Source organism: Gobius niger (genome assembly GCF_951799975.1).
Source record: "Gobius niger genome assembly, chromosome: 13".
Lineage (NCBI taxonomy): Eukaryota > Metazoa > Chordata > Actinopteri > Gobiiformes > Gobiidae > Gobius > Gobius niger.
In genome coordinates, this window is record NC_136864.1 from 20,584,773 (window position 1) to 20,599,491 (window position 14,719).

The 14,719-nt window shown below is 40.9% G+C and overlaps 2 protein-coding genes across 4 annotated transcripts; one reads left to right on the forward strand and one right to left on the reverse strand.

Annotated features, from left to right (window-relative positions):
- Positions 1 to 117: 117 nt before the first annotated feature.
- otol1a (otolin 1a) lies at positions 118 to 2,868 on the reverse strand. 2 transcript variants are annotated; one of them, XM_079569290.1, is made up of 5 exons: positions 2,850 to 2,868; positions 2,267 to 2,716; positions 2,104 to 2,193; positions 1,882 to 1,953; positions 118 to 1,108 (listed from the first exon to the last, which is right to left on the reverse strand). In XM_079569290.1, exons 1-5 carry the CDS (start codon positions 2,863 to 2,865, stop codon positions 222 to 224), a joined length of 1,515 nt encoding a protein of 504 aa, XP_079425416.1. In that variant the 5' UTR covers positions 2,866 to 2,868; the 3' UTR covers positions 118 to 221. The 2 variants fall into 2 exon arrangements, with proteins under 2 accessions (XP_079425416.1, XP_079425415.1); XM_079569289.1 differs by having other exon boundaries at positions 1,882 to 2,193.
- Positions 2,869 to 4,254: 1,386 nt separating this feature from the next.
- Positions 4,255 to 10,386, forward strand: ppm1la (protein phosphatase, Mg2+/Mn2+ dependent, 1La). 2 transcript variants are annotated; one of them, XM_079568759.1, is made up of 4 exons: positions 4,255 to 5,063; positions 7,251 to 7,440; positions 7,778 to 7,939; positions 9,138 to 10,386. In XM_079568759.1, exons 1-4 carry the CDS (start codon positions 4,665 to 4,667, stop codon positions 9,488 to 9,490), a joined length of 1,104 nt encoding a protein of 367 aa, XP_079424885.1. In that variant the 5' UTR covers positions 4,255 to 4,664; the 3' UTR covers positions 9,491 to 10,386. The 2 variants fall into 2 exon arrangements, with proteins under 2 accessions (XP_079424885.1, XP_079424886.1); XM_079568760.1 differs by having other exon boundaries at positions 7,251 to 7,425; positions 9,138 to 10,384.
- The last annotated feature ends 4,333 nt before the right edge of the window (positions 10,387 to 14,719 follow it).

The window sequence follows — 14,719 nt, forward strand, 5'->3', positions numbered from 1 at the left end:
CCTCTTGTGGTTATTTGGTGTAACTACTGTTTTCACATTAATCTGGGAGAATAAAAAAAGAATCAAGCCAAAACATGATGCATGGTCGTTTTAATTTCAGCAAAGCACTGAAGTGGCACAGAAAACAAAAGCAGATCTAATGAAAGTACAATCTATCTAAGCTTTTAATGTAAGCGTGGCTCACTGACTGGAAGTGGTGAAGCACTTTAGTTGTGCAGCTGTCAGAGGTTTTCTAGAGCAGTGGGTTTATCCTTTGAGTCTGGGTAAAGCAGGAAGCCAGAGAAGGTGCTGTCGTCCTCACTACTGGAGTAAACCCCATTCCAGTCTCTTAAGGTCTCGAGCCACACCTGGTCTCCCTCATTCAGCTGTAGCAGGAGTAGGTTGGAGGCCTGGTCGATGTCTTGGCCGTAAAGGGAGTCCCGTGTTCTCAGCTTCCTCACACCATTGACCACCAGGGCAGCACGCACGGGTCTGTTCCTGACTGTAATGTGGTATGTGAATAGGTAGACCCCAGGGTGTGTGACATTGAACTTGCTGAGTGCTGGGTCCCAGTGGGCCTCGCCATTGTAGAAAACCTTATCAAACTTCACAGGGAGTCCTGGGGGAGGAAAAGATCTACTAGGGAACAGGCCCACACTAAATGCTGAGCGAACCGGTTCTATGCTCTCTCCAGGAGGGCCTTTCGGTCCTCGTGGCCCTCTCACCCCTTTGACCCCTCTTTCCCCCCTCTGCCCAGGCATTCCCCTTCCTCCTGGGAGGCCTGGAGGTCCTCTAGCTCCAGTATCCCCCTTTGTTCCAGGAGGCCCTGGATCTCCTCTGTTTCCCTTGAATCCCTCAGTCCCGTTAGACCCCACCTCTCCTTTGGGCCCAGGGGGCCCCGGGGGACCCACATCCCCCTTAGGGCCCTTGTCACCTATAAGGCATTCTCCTTTGAGTCCCTGGTCACCTTTCAGACCCTTTGCACCAGCAAACCCAGGCGGACCCACGGGCCCCTCAAGCCCAGCGATGCCCCTAGTCCCATTCAGACCTGGTTCACCTCTTTCACCAGGGTCTCCTTTCAATCCAATGGCACCTCGCTCACCCTTCTCTCCTTTGGGACCCTGGTCACCTGTAGTGGAGGAAACATACAGCCATTAAAATGATTCATAACAAACACACCATAGTGAGACCAGGACTGGAACAGTTTTGTACTATATCAGGACAATATGGCACTGTTACAAGGAAGTATTATAAGTACTATTTTCTTCTACCCAACAACAACAAAGTATTTTATTTCTTGATAAATTGCCTGAAAACTGAAAAATAATGGACCAAACCAGAAGATAATTTATAACAATACAATTATTTATTAAGACTTGTGATGTAACGCTTCATCAAAAATCGATCTAAATCGATTTAAACTGCTTTAAATGTGAATCGATGTAAAATGAAATAATTATAATAAAAGAAGCGATGTTGAAACAAACACAGTCAAAATGATTAGTTCAATGTCTTGTATATTTTTGTATTTTTTAAGTTTCCTCACTGAGACAACTGTTACAGTTTGTTACAAGGTGAAAATCCAGATGTTAAGATAAAAGAAACATGTTTTCGTTATAAAATGAGTCTCATTCATTTTGTAAAAATTGAAAATTTTATCGAATTAGGGCTTGAGTGCATTATTACAGCCCTGTTAAGGCTCTATTATTATACATATTCCAGTGTAATTACAGCCTTGTCATCAACATGAGAATTAGATTTTTTAATGCAGATTACACATGAGAAAATACGGGGAATATTACAAACCATTACTGCAACATGCTTCTACGTTAACTATTGACTTGGTAAATCAATTGTAAAACATTATTTTGGTGTATTTTCTGGTGCTGTATATATGCTCACCCTTTTCTCCTTGTTTTCCTGGAGCTCCAGGGGGCCCAGATGGACCTATAGGTCCATGGTCACCTTTTTCACCTGTGGTAGTTGTAATAAATAAAGCGTAGAAAATGATATCCAAAAAATATTTAAATAAAACAGTGCTTTGCAAAAAGGGAGACATGGATAAAGTGAGGGAAAGGGACAGACAGGAGTCAGAGGCTCGTCTGCTGCTAAGCTCCGATGTACCTATGTCACCATTGAGTCCGTTGGCTCCAGGATGTCCCGCTGGACCAGGTAGTCCTCTGAGCCCTGCCTCTCCCCTCTCTCCTGGTAATCCTAAAATAATAAAGGATCAATGTAGTGCAGATTAAGTGAACAAATACACTTTTATAAAAGTATGATGTTGTACCTGGTATACCAGGCACCCCTGGGGGCCCTGGCAGCCCTTGTTCTCCTTTGGGCCCCACAGGACCTTTCTCTGGTGGACAACACTCGCAGAAGTTAAAGAAACATTCACTATAGTCCAGGGTGTAATTTCCCAGGGCGTTCCCAGCAGGTGCAACAGCATCACTGTGGAAGCCAGTGGGGTAAGGATCATTTATATATGTCGTGCTGTCTGTCGCTGACAAAGTGTATGAGTCCGTCATCATGTCAGTGGTCTCATCGGTGAGGCTGGATGGGGTGGTGGTGGTGGTTCTCCTGAAGCCTCCACTGCCCCCTGCTCTGGGGGGCTTCTTAGTGCTGTCTGCTTTCTGCCCACGTGTGGTTTTGGCCTCAGAAGTGTGCACAGCCATGAGCACAACAGACACGAGGAGGATCAGGCGGACGTGTGTCATTCTGAGATTAAAATTCAAACAAACTGGAAAAAACAAAACTGAAATTACCTTTCAAAGTGGCAATCATTTAGATTCATTATGAAAATCACCTGCAATATTAAATACATGCACAGAAGAACACAATATTTATAAATATCAGCATATGCCGCGATGTACCTTCAAATGTCTTCATACTTCATCCATAGCCTCCAGCTCTCGATCACTACTGCCCAGTGCCTTTTATTGCCCATGTACAAAGGTAACAGCACACTGCAGGTTATAGGGGTGGTGGGCTGGAAGTGCAGATTACATGACTCCTGAGGGATATACAATAAAGCAAGCCGTATTCACCACACGACTTTGTGATATGGGATATGATTCTTGAGTCAGAGCGGGTTCATGCTCAGTGTTTATGGTGTTGTTTTCACACACCTCTGTTTAGTACACAAACAGAATAAATATTGGATTACCAAAGAAAAGGCGCCTTACCTGATGAATACAGCATGTTCTTAGACACTGCATGATCTAGATTTACAAGTTCATCTCCTTCCACTGACCAGGTTGGCAGAGCTTCAAAGCAGAAAATGGACCACCACTAAACCAGTCAGGCAGTTTCTGAACTAGTGAAGCGTCATCAATTCATCCATTCACCGCACTCTGGTCTACTCTAGTCCCATAATACGGGAGAGTCAATTAGGCTAAATCTTACCTTTAATCTTGATTTATACACACGCTGATTTTGCTTATAGGCTGGTTATTTGCATATCATCAGAAATCATGCATGCCATGCTTATAAGTATTCTTGTGATTTTAAAGCACAGGCAGATTAGAAATTACGCTCTAAATAGTATTCGCCAGGGGCCAAATGAGATGTTTTTTAACACATGATAAACTAGACTATTTAACTCCATAATTCAGTAATGTTGTTAATATGGACAAATTCATAGTTGCGACTCTGTGGTGTGATGGTCATGATGTTTGTTAATCTACAGTGGAAAATTACTTCACAAAATCATCTATTTTTGCAAGAAAAAATTTGAATAAAAAATACAATCGCAAAATGCATGTTCAGGGTGTCTGGGGGTGCTGGGCAATTTCATCCAAAAATAAAAAATTTTTTTTTTAGACATTTTGGTGGGGTTTACTATGAGGTAAAGGAACTTGGAACTTGTATCAATTAATAACGTTTTTTTTTTCCAGATGGTCCAGTGTACAATCTGCGCTTATTTAGTCCGCGAGGTGGGCTTTATCACATGCGGGCTCAGGCTCAGCTGTCTTGACTAACGATCATTCCGTATTTTAAGGGTTCATTGTTTATCAGATGACATCATCATGTGCTGCTGAGCCATTGGTGCGAGAGTTTTTCTCACATCAGTCACCCGAGTTTGCAGCTGCGCACTTTTGTCAACGATGCGTTCAAACCAGTGTCAAGTTTTGATAGTCACACAAAACGCTACATCCTCCTTTGGTTTCAGAATAAGTGCCTCGTGCAACATCACCAGTGCGTTCGGCGTGTGCGCGCTTTATTAATCAAACCGGATATGTTTCCGGTTTCAGTTTGTCTTGCAGTCGGATCTGTCGCTTGTTTTCATTCCTGAAGAGGTGTGTATGCTTCTGTAAATGTAGCATTGATGCAGAGGACAATCGGCTCCAATAGCCTGTCGCGAAAAAAGGGTTTTTCAATCGTCAATTTTGCGATTGTGACACGTGCAGTAGCGTGCTCGGGTCGAGACGCCGTCCTGAAGGACTGACTGCGGGTGAACTCGCTTCTGTTTTTACTCCTAGAACCGCATCGCTTTGGAAATGCTGCATGCGGAGCTGATGAGAAGACAACGCGCCGTGCGTCCAGTACGTCCCGTGGTGCGCGTGGCAGTCGAGATTATGTTAAATTGAGCCAAACCCCGATAGGGAGTCGATACAAAATGGATCTGTAGACAGATGGAGTGAAACGAGCAAAGAGGGAACAGACAGACCGCAGTTTGGTTTCGTGTGATGATAGGAGACACAATGACACTCTTGTCTCTGCTTGGTCGCATCATGCGTTATTTTCTACTCAGACCGGAGACATTATTCCTGCTATGTATAAGTCTGGCTTTATGGAGTTATTTCTTTCACACGGACGAGGTGAAAACCATCGTCAAATCCAGTCGAGACGCTGTCAAGATGGTGAAGGGAAAAGTGGCCGAGATGATGCAGAATGACCGACTGGGAGGCCTGAGTGTGCTGGACGCAGAGTTCTCCAAAACATGGGAGTTCAAGAACAACAACGTGGCTGTTTATTCTATACAGGGCCGAAGAGACCACATGGAGGACCGCTTTGAAGTGCTCACTGACATCACCAACAAGAGCCATCCATCCATATTCGCAATATTTGATGGCCACGGAGGAGAGGTAACATTGCTCACTTTATCATCCGCATCTCACATAACTATGGACCACCACTTTGAGCGTGGCTTCAATATTAGAAGAACAGTTAGTAGATGGACACTTAGAACCCCTTTGTCCAAACACCTCCTGCTCCATCTTATACACAGCGTGTGAGTTGACGCTGCTGAAAGTCTGGTTGAGGAGGGGGATGGAGCTTTGTTTTTGGGGCCATCTGCCTCTCAACAATAGAGTTCCCTAGAGATTTACTAATAATATTACGAGTAAAGCTGAGAACAACAGGCTTTTTACCCAATTTAAATTCTCTTAAGTTGATAGCCAAGTTGACAGGTAAGTTAAGTTGACAAATACACTACACTATACACACTATACTTGTTGATTTATGGCTCTGTTTGTAAAGCTTGGCCCGACTGTAATTATTGTCATGTAGCATGGTTCTTCTTAACTGAACTCTCGCCATACCATTTGATGCTATCACACCAAATATGGACATGCCTCTCTCTGTTCAGCCCTGGGCCTGAAACTATGATGTCAATTAATCTCTGCTAGAGAACCATTTTAAAACAACAGACATGTTTTGAAAGTTGTTCCTACATTATTCATTTGCAGTTTAGGACTGGATATCGTATAAAAAACAGTACCTATAAAAAAAATGTTGATGTTTAACAGTTCCCGGCCCTATTCATGATCCCTTTTACCCGTATTCTCATGTGAACTTGAAAATCACAAGCTTAAAGGTGCACTATGCAACTTTTTGAGTGAAAAAAAAATAATAATCTTAATTTGTGTGTATATTTGACCTTGTTGTGACTCAGTGACTTTATGGGTGCAGCCTGGCACCTTTGCTTTCCCTCACAGTGGCTTCTATGATGTTACAGAATCAATTGTTTCGGGGGTTCTGGCACATTTCTGGTACGAACCCACTAAAACAACTGATCCTGGAGTGTCATAAAGGCCACTGTGAAGGAAAGCAAAGGTGCCAGGCTGCACCCATAAAGCCACCGAGTCACTAAAAGGTCAAATATACACAATTTTTTTTTTTTCACTTCAAAAGTTGCATAGTGTATCTTTAACCCACACTGATTCTGACTCTTCATAAGCAGCAAATCATCAGAATTCATGATTCATTCTGATTCGAATCTGATTCATTACACAAATCCTCCACAAGGGAAATCCCTGGCTCTTAGACTAAATTATATTGAGCACATATTTTGGGGGGTATTAAGCAGGGATGTACTATTCAGTTATTCTGGTCATTAAGATTTTTTACAATGTAGTCCTGTTACAGCTTGTGTGTTTCTTTTTACCATGATGTGGGTAAACAGACACAGATGCTCACTGAAGTGTGGGTGGCTCTCAACACTATCCTCAGAGCTTATGTTGATTTTTGGGTCATAATTACTAAATTGTAGATGCAAGTGCAAAATTTGGCACACCCTTAGACCAGTGGTTCCCAAAGTGGGGGTCGGCACCTGCCTGAAAAGTTTGGAAACCCCTACTTTAGGTAGCCTCATGGAAAAAGGCTGTGTCATTGGAATTCAACTTCTTAACCCCCACCTCAACCGAGCACATTTTCTCCAGTTGTTCTCCAAGTATCCAGGCATTATCCAAATCTAAAAGCTTCTTGAAAAGAGCGTCAAAATAGCGACGAAAACGAGACGTATACGAAGACACAAACGCAGCAAAAAATTTACAAAAACGTGACAAAAAGGTGACATGAAAGTAATGATTAAGCAATGACAAAGTTATAAAAATGCTCCAGAAATTACCACAAAAAAGACCACAAAGAAGTTACAAAAAATGCAATAAAAAAAAGCATAAAAAAGTGATGAAAGAGCGATAAAAATGTGAGGAAAAGGCTGACTGTTAAGCTCCGTCAGCCTGGCAATATTGTATGATTTCCATTACTCAGCTATCAAGCACGCCATTACGAATTTATGAAGATAAGACTTTCCCATTTTAAAAGTTGATTATTCAATGATGGAGTAATGCAAGACATCAGCCGGGGGAAAATGAGTGGAAAGTAGACAAGTAATGGATTGGAGTAGAAACCTTGATCAATAATTCAGTAGAGGGCACCTGCTCTGTACAGTTATAAAGAGTAACTCAAAACCCTCTCAGACGGAGCATTGATCTTTGGCCGTAGCATTCAAATGTTCATTGTTTTAACAAGTCTATGATGCTCTGTCCCAGGCTGCCGCAGATTTTGTGAAGGGCCATCTGCCTGACGCTCTGAAGCAGCACCTGCAGGCCTTTGAGAAGGAGAAGAGAGACAGTGGCCTCTCTTATGCCAGTATCCTGGAGCAGCGAATCCTGGCTGTGGACCGTGAAATGCTGGACAAGCTCTCTGCCAGCCATGATGAAGCAGGTCAGAAGGGAGGGGGTATGTCTAATATATACCTACTTTTGAATTTTCTTATACTTTTTTATTTTATTTTTGAAAGCATGCTTGACTTTATATATATTGCAGCTGAAAATGTATAGCCTTTGTAATGAGTTCAATATGTATGCAATATGTTACAGTGTTACAGTGCAACAAGCTTGAACCATATGAACCTTAGAGACTTCTTCAAACAAAATTTGTTGATTCAAAATAAAAATAAAAACATATTAATTGTTATCTAAATTCATACTATTATTTCTTTACAACAGATACTTAAAGAGAATGCCTATTATTTATCTATTGTTTGTTTTTTTCTCTTTGTGTGCAATTCATTCAGGAACGACCTGCTTAGTGGCTCTGCTGTCAGACCGAGAGCTCACTGTAGCAAACGTAGGAGACTCCCGTGGTGTGCTGTGTGACAAAGATGGAAACGCAGTTGCATTGTCACATGATCACAAACCTTATCAACTAAAAGAACGCAAAAGGATCAAGAGAGCAGGTATAGTAATACAGAGAAATGTACGCGCCTTTCCACAGGTGTGGTCCGGGGTGGGAATGAGTTTGGGCCAGTGTTCATTACGTCATCTAAAATATTAAGTCATCATTTTAGTCAAAGTAATATTTTTGTAGACTAAAACTATGATCTAAATGTCCAGATATTTTTGTAGACTAAAATAATACTAAATAAAAATGAAAAGAAGAGACTAAAACCATCCAAACTTCCACTTCCACAACTAGACTAAAATTGAAGGACATTTTCGTCAAAAGGCTAAAACTAAATAAAAATATGTTGTCAAAATTAACACTGGTTTGGGGTGTTTCCACAACGTAAAGTAAACTGAGCCGTGTCCAAAATGGGGAGCGAAGTTACTCCAAGTTTAGTAAAAGAGGAAGAATGCGCAATCACGCATTGATTAGTCGACAGAGATTGCACACTCAAGAAAATAGCAGAAATAAGTATAAATTCATATTTAACCAGACAATTACCATTCCCATATTCTGTGAGATGGAACAGAAACAGCTGTGTCCTGCTGAGCTCTTGCTGCGACAATAAAAACAATGAATCTTTGTTTAGAAAGAGCAATTAGAAAGCATCTGACTCTAGTTTAATCCATTGCATTGGTTGATGAGTTGTTAAAATATGGGGAAGATATGTTGAGATGAAAATGTTTTGCTGTAGATTACTCCCATAAACGGGGAAAAAAGTTCTTCAAATTTTTTTCATTCAATGTTTTTGAATAAAAACAAGGCATTTTCTGCTTAAAAATGCAAAAAATGCCCTAATTTTCAGGGGTGTACAAATGTGAATATCAGATCAAACCAGGCTTAAGTTTATGATTTCATTTTGTCAGCATAATATTTACAAACACATTTCCAGAGGTGATTTGGGATATACTTTTAATAGGTTAGTAAATTTCACCATGTTTTTTTAGGGGTACAAAACAAAAATGGATGGACATTAGCTTGTGAGTGGCTTGTTCATTAACATGCATTAACATACCAAATAAACCAATAAATTAATAAATGATGTGTTTATCTTTGGTGCCATCTGCTGGTTCGTATGTAAATATTGCTTGCATAGGCCAGGAATGAGATTTTTTTTTAAATTCCAAAACAGCAGGAATTAAAAAGTGTAATCCATACTGTGTCCATGTTTATATCACACCCAGTTACAATCTCCTTTGTGTATTTCTCAGGCGGCTTCATCAGCTTTAATGGATCTTGGCGAGTCCAAGGAATTCTGGCCATGTCCCGCTCTCTCGGCGATTACCCCCTGAAAAACCTCAACGTGGTCATTCCAGACCCTGACATCATGACCTTTGACCTGGATAAACTCCAGCCTGAGTTCATGATTCTGGCCTCTGACGGTCTGTGGGATGCGTTCAGCAACGAGGAGGCGGTTCGATTTGTCCGCGAGCGCCTAGATGAGCCACACTTTGGCGCCAAGAGCATTGTGCTCCAGTCCTTTTACCGAGGCTGTCCGGATAACATCACAGTCATGGTTGTGAAGTTTAAAAGTGGGGCGGGCGCTAGCAAAGCGAGTGAGTAAAGGGGAGATTGGCTTACACACATGCCCACCGCCACACACTGAGAACCATGAATCATAATGTTAAGGGAATTTAGCCACAGACCAGACCCTTAACCTGATTAGATACTGTACAGGTGCATTCAAATATGTTAGAATATGATGGAGTCAATATATTTCAGTAGTTCAAAGTGGTGCACAGAGGTTATGGCTGCAGTACATAAACTGACCACTGAGCTAACCTTCAGCTCAAATGTCTTGTTACATGTTCATCTTCCACTCCTCTCAATATATTCACTGCAAAACACACACAAGTATATTTGGATAAAATAATGTTTGCACTACTGAAATAAATGTCTTCTGTCATTCTAATTTATATAACCAGCATACAATAGATTGTGATAGCAATGTTACTGTTTACAGAACATCAACATGAATGGTAAAGCTCCACTGGGGGATTTCAGTAAAACTTGAAACTAGTGCCTACAAAGATCCATTTAATCAAGGGAATTACATTGTGCATTTAATGGGCAACTCAAACTCCGTAAGAAATCTTTACTTAAAGAGTCAAATGCCTCCAGTGGATTTTTTTTTTTAATAGCAAACACACACACTTGACAGTTAAATGGAGTATCAAAAGATGCTCAAACTGTGATATTCAATGTTAAAATGCATGGACTGCAAACCCAAAAATGCACTTTCCCAAGTTATTTGTTGAAAATGGTATTATGTTTTTATGTCTTTTTTTTATTTTACATATCAGCAGCTATAATGTAAATCAGGGGTCTCCAACCTTTTTTACATGGTTATACATTTGCTTCGAATACACTTGTGTGAATATGAGACTTAGGAGGGTCCGTGTATTTTTGTGTTCATTATTTTTTCGATTTTTTAAAAGGAAAATGCAAAATCAAGAATTGCGTTTTTTGCATATTCTGCAGTGTTGCAATGCAAAAACAAACATTTAGTTTGTTTAAAATTCGTGGGTTGTTTATACAGAACAGAAGGCTTCCAATGCTACTATAAACATTGTTCTCCACATGAATTTCCATGTTTTACAAAGTGTAGATTCTCTCTTTGCTGGAGAGGGGGATAGGGTACAATTTTGGCCGTCCAGTCTGTGACATCATCCTCACTATGGGCACAACTTACTGTAAGTTGAGCAAACTGGCGAACAGCCTATATGCCGCTGGGTCATGAGGCAGATATGGCTTCAGCAGGCTGGACAGCGCAGTGTCCACAGAACGCACTGTGCACGTTTGGCAGGAGCGCACACATGCAGATGATCTCCTGGATTAACCGTGTCACATGGCCAGAGCGCACAAACTGTTTGTGAACGTGAGCAGAGCGAAAGCCAGATGCTGAACGCGGGTCAATGGCATTTGGAATTGTTCTTATGGCCAAGAAACTCAGATCTTCTAAAGTTTTATTCACACTATTCTCCTGATCAAGACAGTTTCACTTCCGGGTATTTGAGATGCAGAAATCGATTCAACGTAATCAGTAAAGGTTAATTGTTGTATTTTATTTCTTTTATATTGCAACAGCACTTGAAATGTAAAAACACTTGCTTTTAAAATCGGAAATACAATGAATACAAAAGTACACGGAACTAGGAGTTCACATGGGAGAGTTTGCAGCAAGATATTTCAACAGAAGTCAAGAATATGACTTGCATTTTGTCACCATCCTTTACTGCATTTGCCTAATTGGTGCAGATTCTGTTCAAAATGTTCAGAACATACTGACAATGCATCTAAAATGTGACTTGTCTAGCGCTTGTAGAAATGTAGAAAGCCTTTGGCGGGCGACCAAGAAAGGGCTGCAGAGCTACTGGTTGGAGATCCCTGATGTAAACACCACATCCTCAGCGATATAGGGGATTCGATGTACGTAAACCTGCGGTAGATATTAGTTGAGCAGTTTTAGAGACACATGGGCATGCGCTGTGCTCCATCAAAACGTGTACAGTATTTGATATTTGATTAAAAAAACAAAACAATCATGAACTACTAAGGATCTCTGGCACGGTTGTGAAAGTTTGTGTGTGGAGCGAGCAATATGAAGCAATACAGAAAAAGCAATGAGCCGTCATGAAAGACTTCATTACTTGAGTTACTACTGTTTTGTCATACATGTTATTAACCACTGTGTTTATAAGCTGTCTCTTTAATAGTTTACCTAATGCCTTATTTATTGTTTTGAGTTTGTGGGTATGTATGACACAACTGTTTTTATGATTTGATCCGAAATAATAAAACAAACACTTATGACAAATTGACTACATCATTTTATTTGCAAGCAGTCGTGCTACATCTAACCAATCAGTGTAAATTCATTAATCCACAGTTATTTGTGATTTGAAATATTTGCATTAAGGGGGCTTAGCTATTAGCTATTAGTGGGTTATCATACACATTTTAGATGTGCTGTAGGAGCATATCAGGGCCTCCAAATGTTGCAGCATCTTTGGGTATCATTAGCTATGTCTTCATCCAGTGTAAAGTGTTTATACCTTCTTCCTGAACAAATAAAATATGATCATAAGGCAATGTTTTAACAAGACAACAATGTTTTAAAACACAGGGCTATGTGACCTATGTGTAGTTGGCTCATATTACTTACAGTCATTGGCTCTATTCCCTGCATTGGTAAACACTGACTAATGCATTTCCTGTAGACTCTGCACTCTCTGGGAACGTGCGCACTTGCCAGCCGTCAAGCTGGTTGTAACTGTCAGTCACAGGCAGAGACGGATAGTACTCAGGAACATTCTTTCAGGAGCTTTAGCATACTTTTTACTTCTACTAACTGTAATATTGTAATGAAGTATCTATAATCTTATTTGAGTACTAAGTGACAAAAGCTTTATGTGACAGATACAATTGACGTAGTTTGCATTTTGTGTACTTTTATGTAATATTTCTGGCATTTTCTTCAGAAATATAAGGATTTTATTTACATTATTTCAGGTTTTCATTATTTCAAATGGAATTTTCCCGAAGTACTTCTTTTACACTTGACTCATGACTCATCACTTATATCAGGGGTGTCCAAAGTGCGGCCCGGGGGCCAAATGCGGCCCTCAGACCAATTTATGGTGGCCCTCGGCCTCTTGCTGTATCGGTACACATCACCAGAGATGGACCTTTTTATCTGAAATGTAATAATTGTATACAATTCTAACCAAACAACTAACATTTTACTGTGAGACTGAGCTGGCATGAAGGTTTTAAGCTTAAATAGGGGTATGGGGCACAATTTAAATCTCTGCTAGTCGAAGGTTTTGCGGCACTAACCCCGTGTAGGCTTCAATATGCAGCCCCCCATGAAAAAAGTTTGGACACCCCTGACTTATATTACCAATATGAATTGCTATCATTATTGGATCGTTACTTCTTACTTCTACCTGAAATGACATTGAATATTTTAGCTCCTGTGGTGGTCATAGGCCTAAATAGACATGGAACCAGATTCATGTGAATGGATCACAAACTAGCCTAATAACGATGTGCTAGTGGTCGTTAAAGCGTAACCACGTGACTTCTGGTGGGAAGCAGACATTAACGCAAATAACCCCGGCGCTCATAACTCTAGCTGTCGTCAGGCGCTCGCTAAAGTTAGATCTCAGTGAGAGTTTAGTGACGGTTTTAACCAGGTGGACGCACTCAGAATAGCGCTGGTCCAAATGCCAAGAATTCACCGCAAGTTTCTCATGGTGCTTAAACTTGGTGCGTCACTGCGCTGCTGATGGGAAGCCAGTGCCACAGACTTGACAGCATATAAGTCTGGGCAGAGAGCAATCTCAAGTCAGTTGATAACGCTTGAATATCCATACAGTTTGAAGTTGATCATGGGACAGCAAGGTTCTAAATCTTCCATCGAAGCGAGGGTTGTGTTTCAGCGTGTTGCCGTTGACACAGAGTCGAGTAAAAGAACGAGTGAACCATCGAGTCCCACTTCTGTGAGAATTCAGAAAAGGATGGACTTTAGGCCTAAATCTACCAGCCCTAATGTCTCTAGTCGGACGCCGGCCACGGATACGTGTCCGGGGAAGTGTTGGTCCCAGAGCCGAGGTGACCCAGATGAAATGGAGTACGTGATGGATAATCCAACAGGGGGCGTGTGGGTCAGGTCCAAGGAGAGGTGGACAAGATCATGATCAACGCAAGAAATGTCTCCTTGATAAATAAATGCCTATAATGGGTGTGGAGTTTGCCCGTGGCGCAGTTTATGCTGAGCGCATCTGAAGCAAGACGCCGCAGGGATCTGACGTGACCATGCCCATGGTGATTACGCATCACGGCGCCAGGTGGAACCTTGATGCATGGGTGGAACCTACAGATGTGCACTTCGGAAGTGTTGGCTGATCACTGGGATTTCTTGTTCTAGTCTGTTAAAGACAACCGGTGTCAGAAGGATGGTCTGCAATCAAAAGACTGAAATGCACTTACTTTTTTATTTTTTTTTATTTATGCTGACAAATTATAAGAACACATTTTATTTATGTATTTATTTATTTATTTACTTAATTCATTTTAATTACGTTTTATAAATATCTGGTGTTACCGTGAAATATGGGACGGCTATGACCCATTTGGCTTTGAATAGCCGCCTCTCCTTCATAGACACGAATAACTTGTGACTCAGAGATAGTCCATACTTGACTGTGTCCATGTTGGCATCATTTGCCTGCATTTAACGTGCATTTAAATTCATTTAACATTGCTATGAGATGGCAAAAAAAATGTATTAATTTGAGAAGCCTATTGTTTAGAAACGTTGGAAATAAAGGTCCTGTTCTTATTTGCCATCTGTGTTTTTCTGTGCAGATTAGAATTCAAAAATGTATTGTGTAAAATAACTTTGAATTTACAAGCTGGTGAGACACGGTTGAAGTGTTCAATTTACAATGCTTAAACTGGTCTATTATCAGTTCAGCTTGAACATGACTTATAATGCTCTTAGTTCACCAGTTTGAGTGACAGCTGTAATATTTGTTGTATGAGCAGTGAGGCTATACTTGTATGAGGAAAACATTTATTGGAAAGCAACACTGACTCGTCAGTTTTTTCAATATTCAAAATAAACAACTGACAACTTGTTCCCATGGCATTATTTTACACCCGATCCAACTCCATACATGGATACCAGCGCTGAACTTGATAAGGGATGCAAACTTTGGCCTCTGGTGTGGCGCTTTATCAGTTATGGGAGTTACATGGAACGAATGGATCATCTATTTAAACGAGG

Coding starts and splice junctions, on each gene's coding strand:
- otol1a (XM_079569289.1), bottom strand. Junction 2,194..2,266: donor AGGGGTGCCTGGTATACCAG/GTACAACATCAT, acceptor TTATTATTTTAG/GATTACCAGGAGAGAGGGGA. Junction 1,109..1,881: donor AGGAAAACAAGGAGAAAAGG/GTGAGCATATAT, acceptor CCTCCACTACAG/GTGACCAGGGTCCCAAAGGA.
- ppm1la (XM_079568759.1), top strand. CDS start 4,665: ATGATAGGAGACACAATGACACTCTTGTCTCTGCTTGGTCGCATCATG. Junction 5,064..7,250: donor TTGATGGCCACGGAGGAGAG/GTAACATTGCTC, acceptor GCTCTGTCCCAG/GCTGCCGCAGATTTTGTGAA. Junction 7,940..9,137: donor CAAAAGGATCAAGAGAGCAG/GTATAGTAATAC, acceptor TGTATTTCTCAG/GCGGCTTCATCAGCTTTAAT.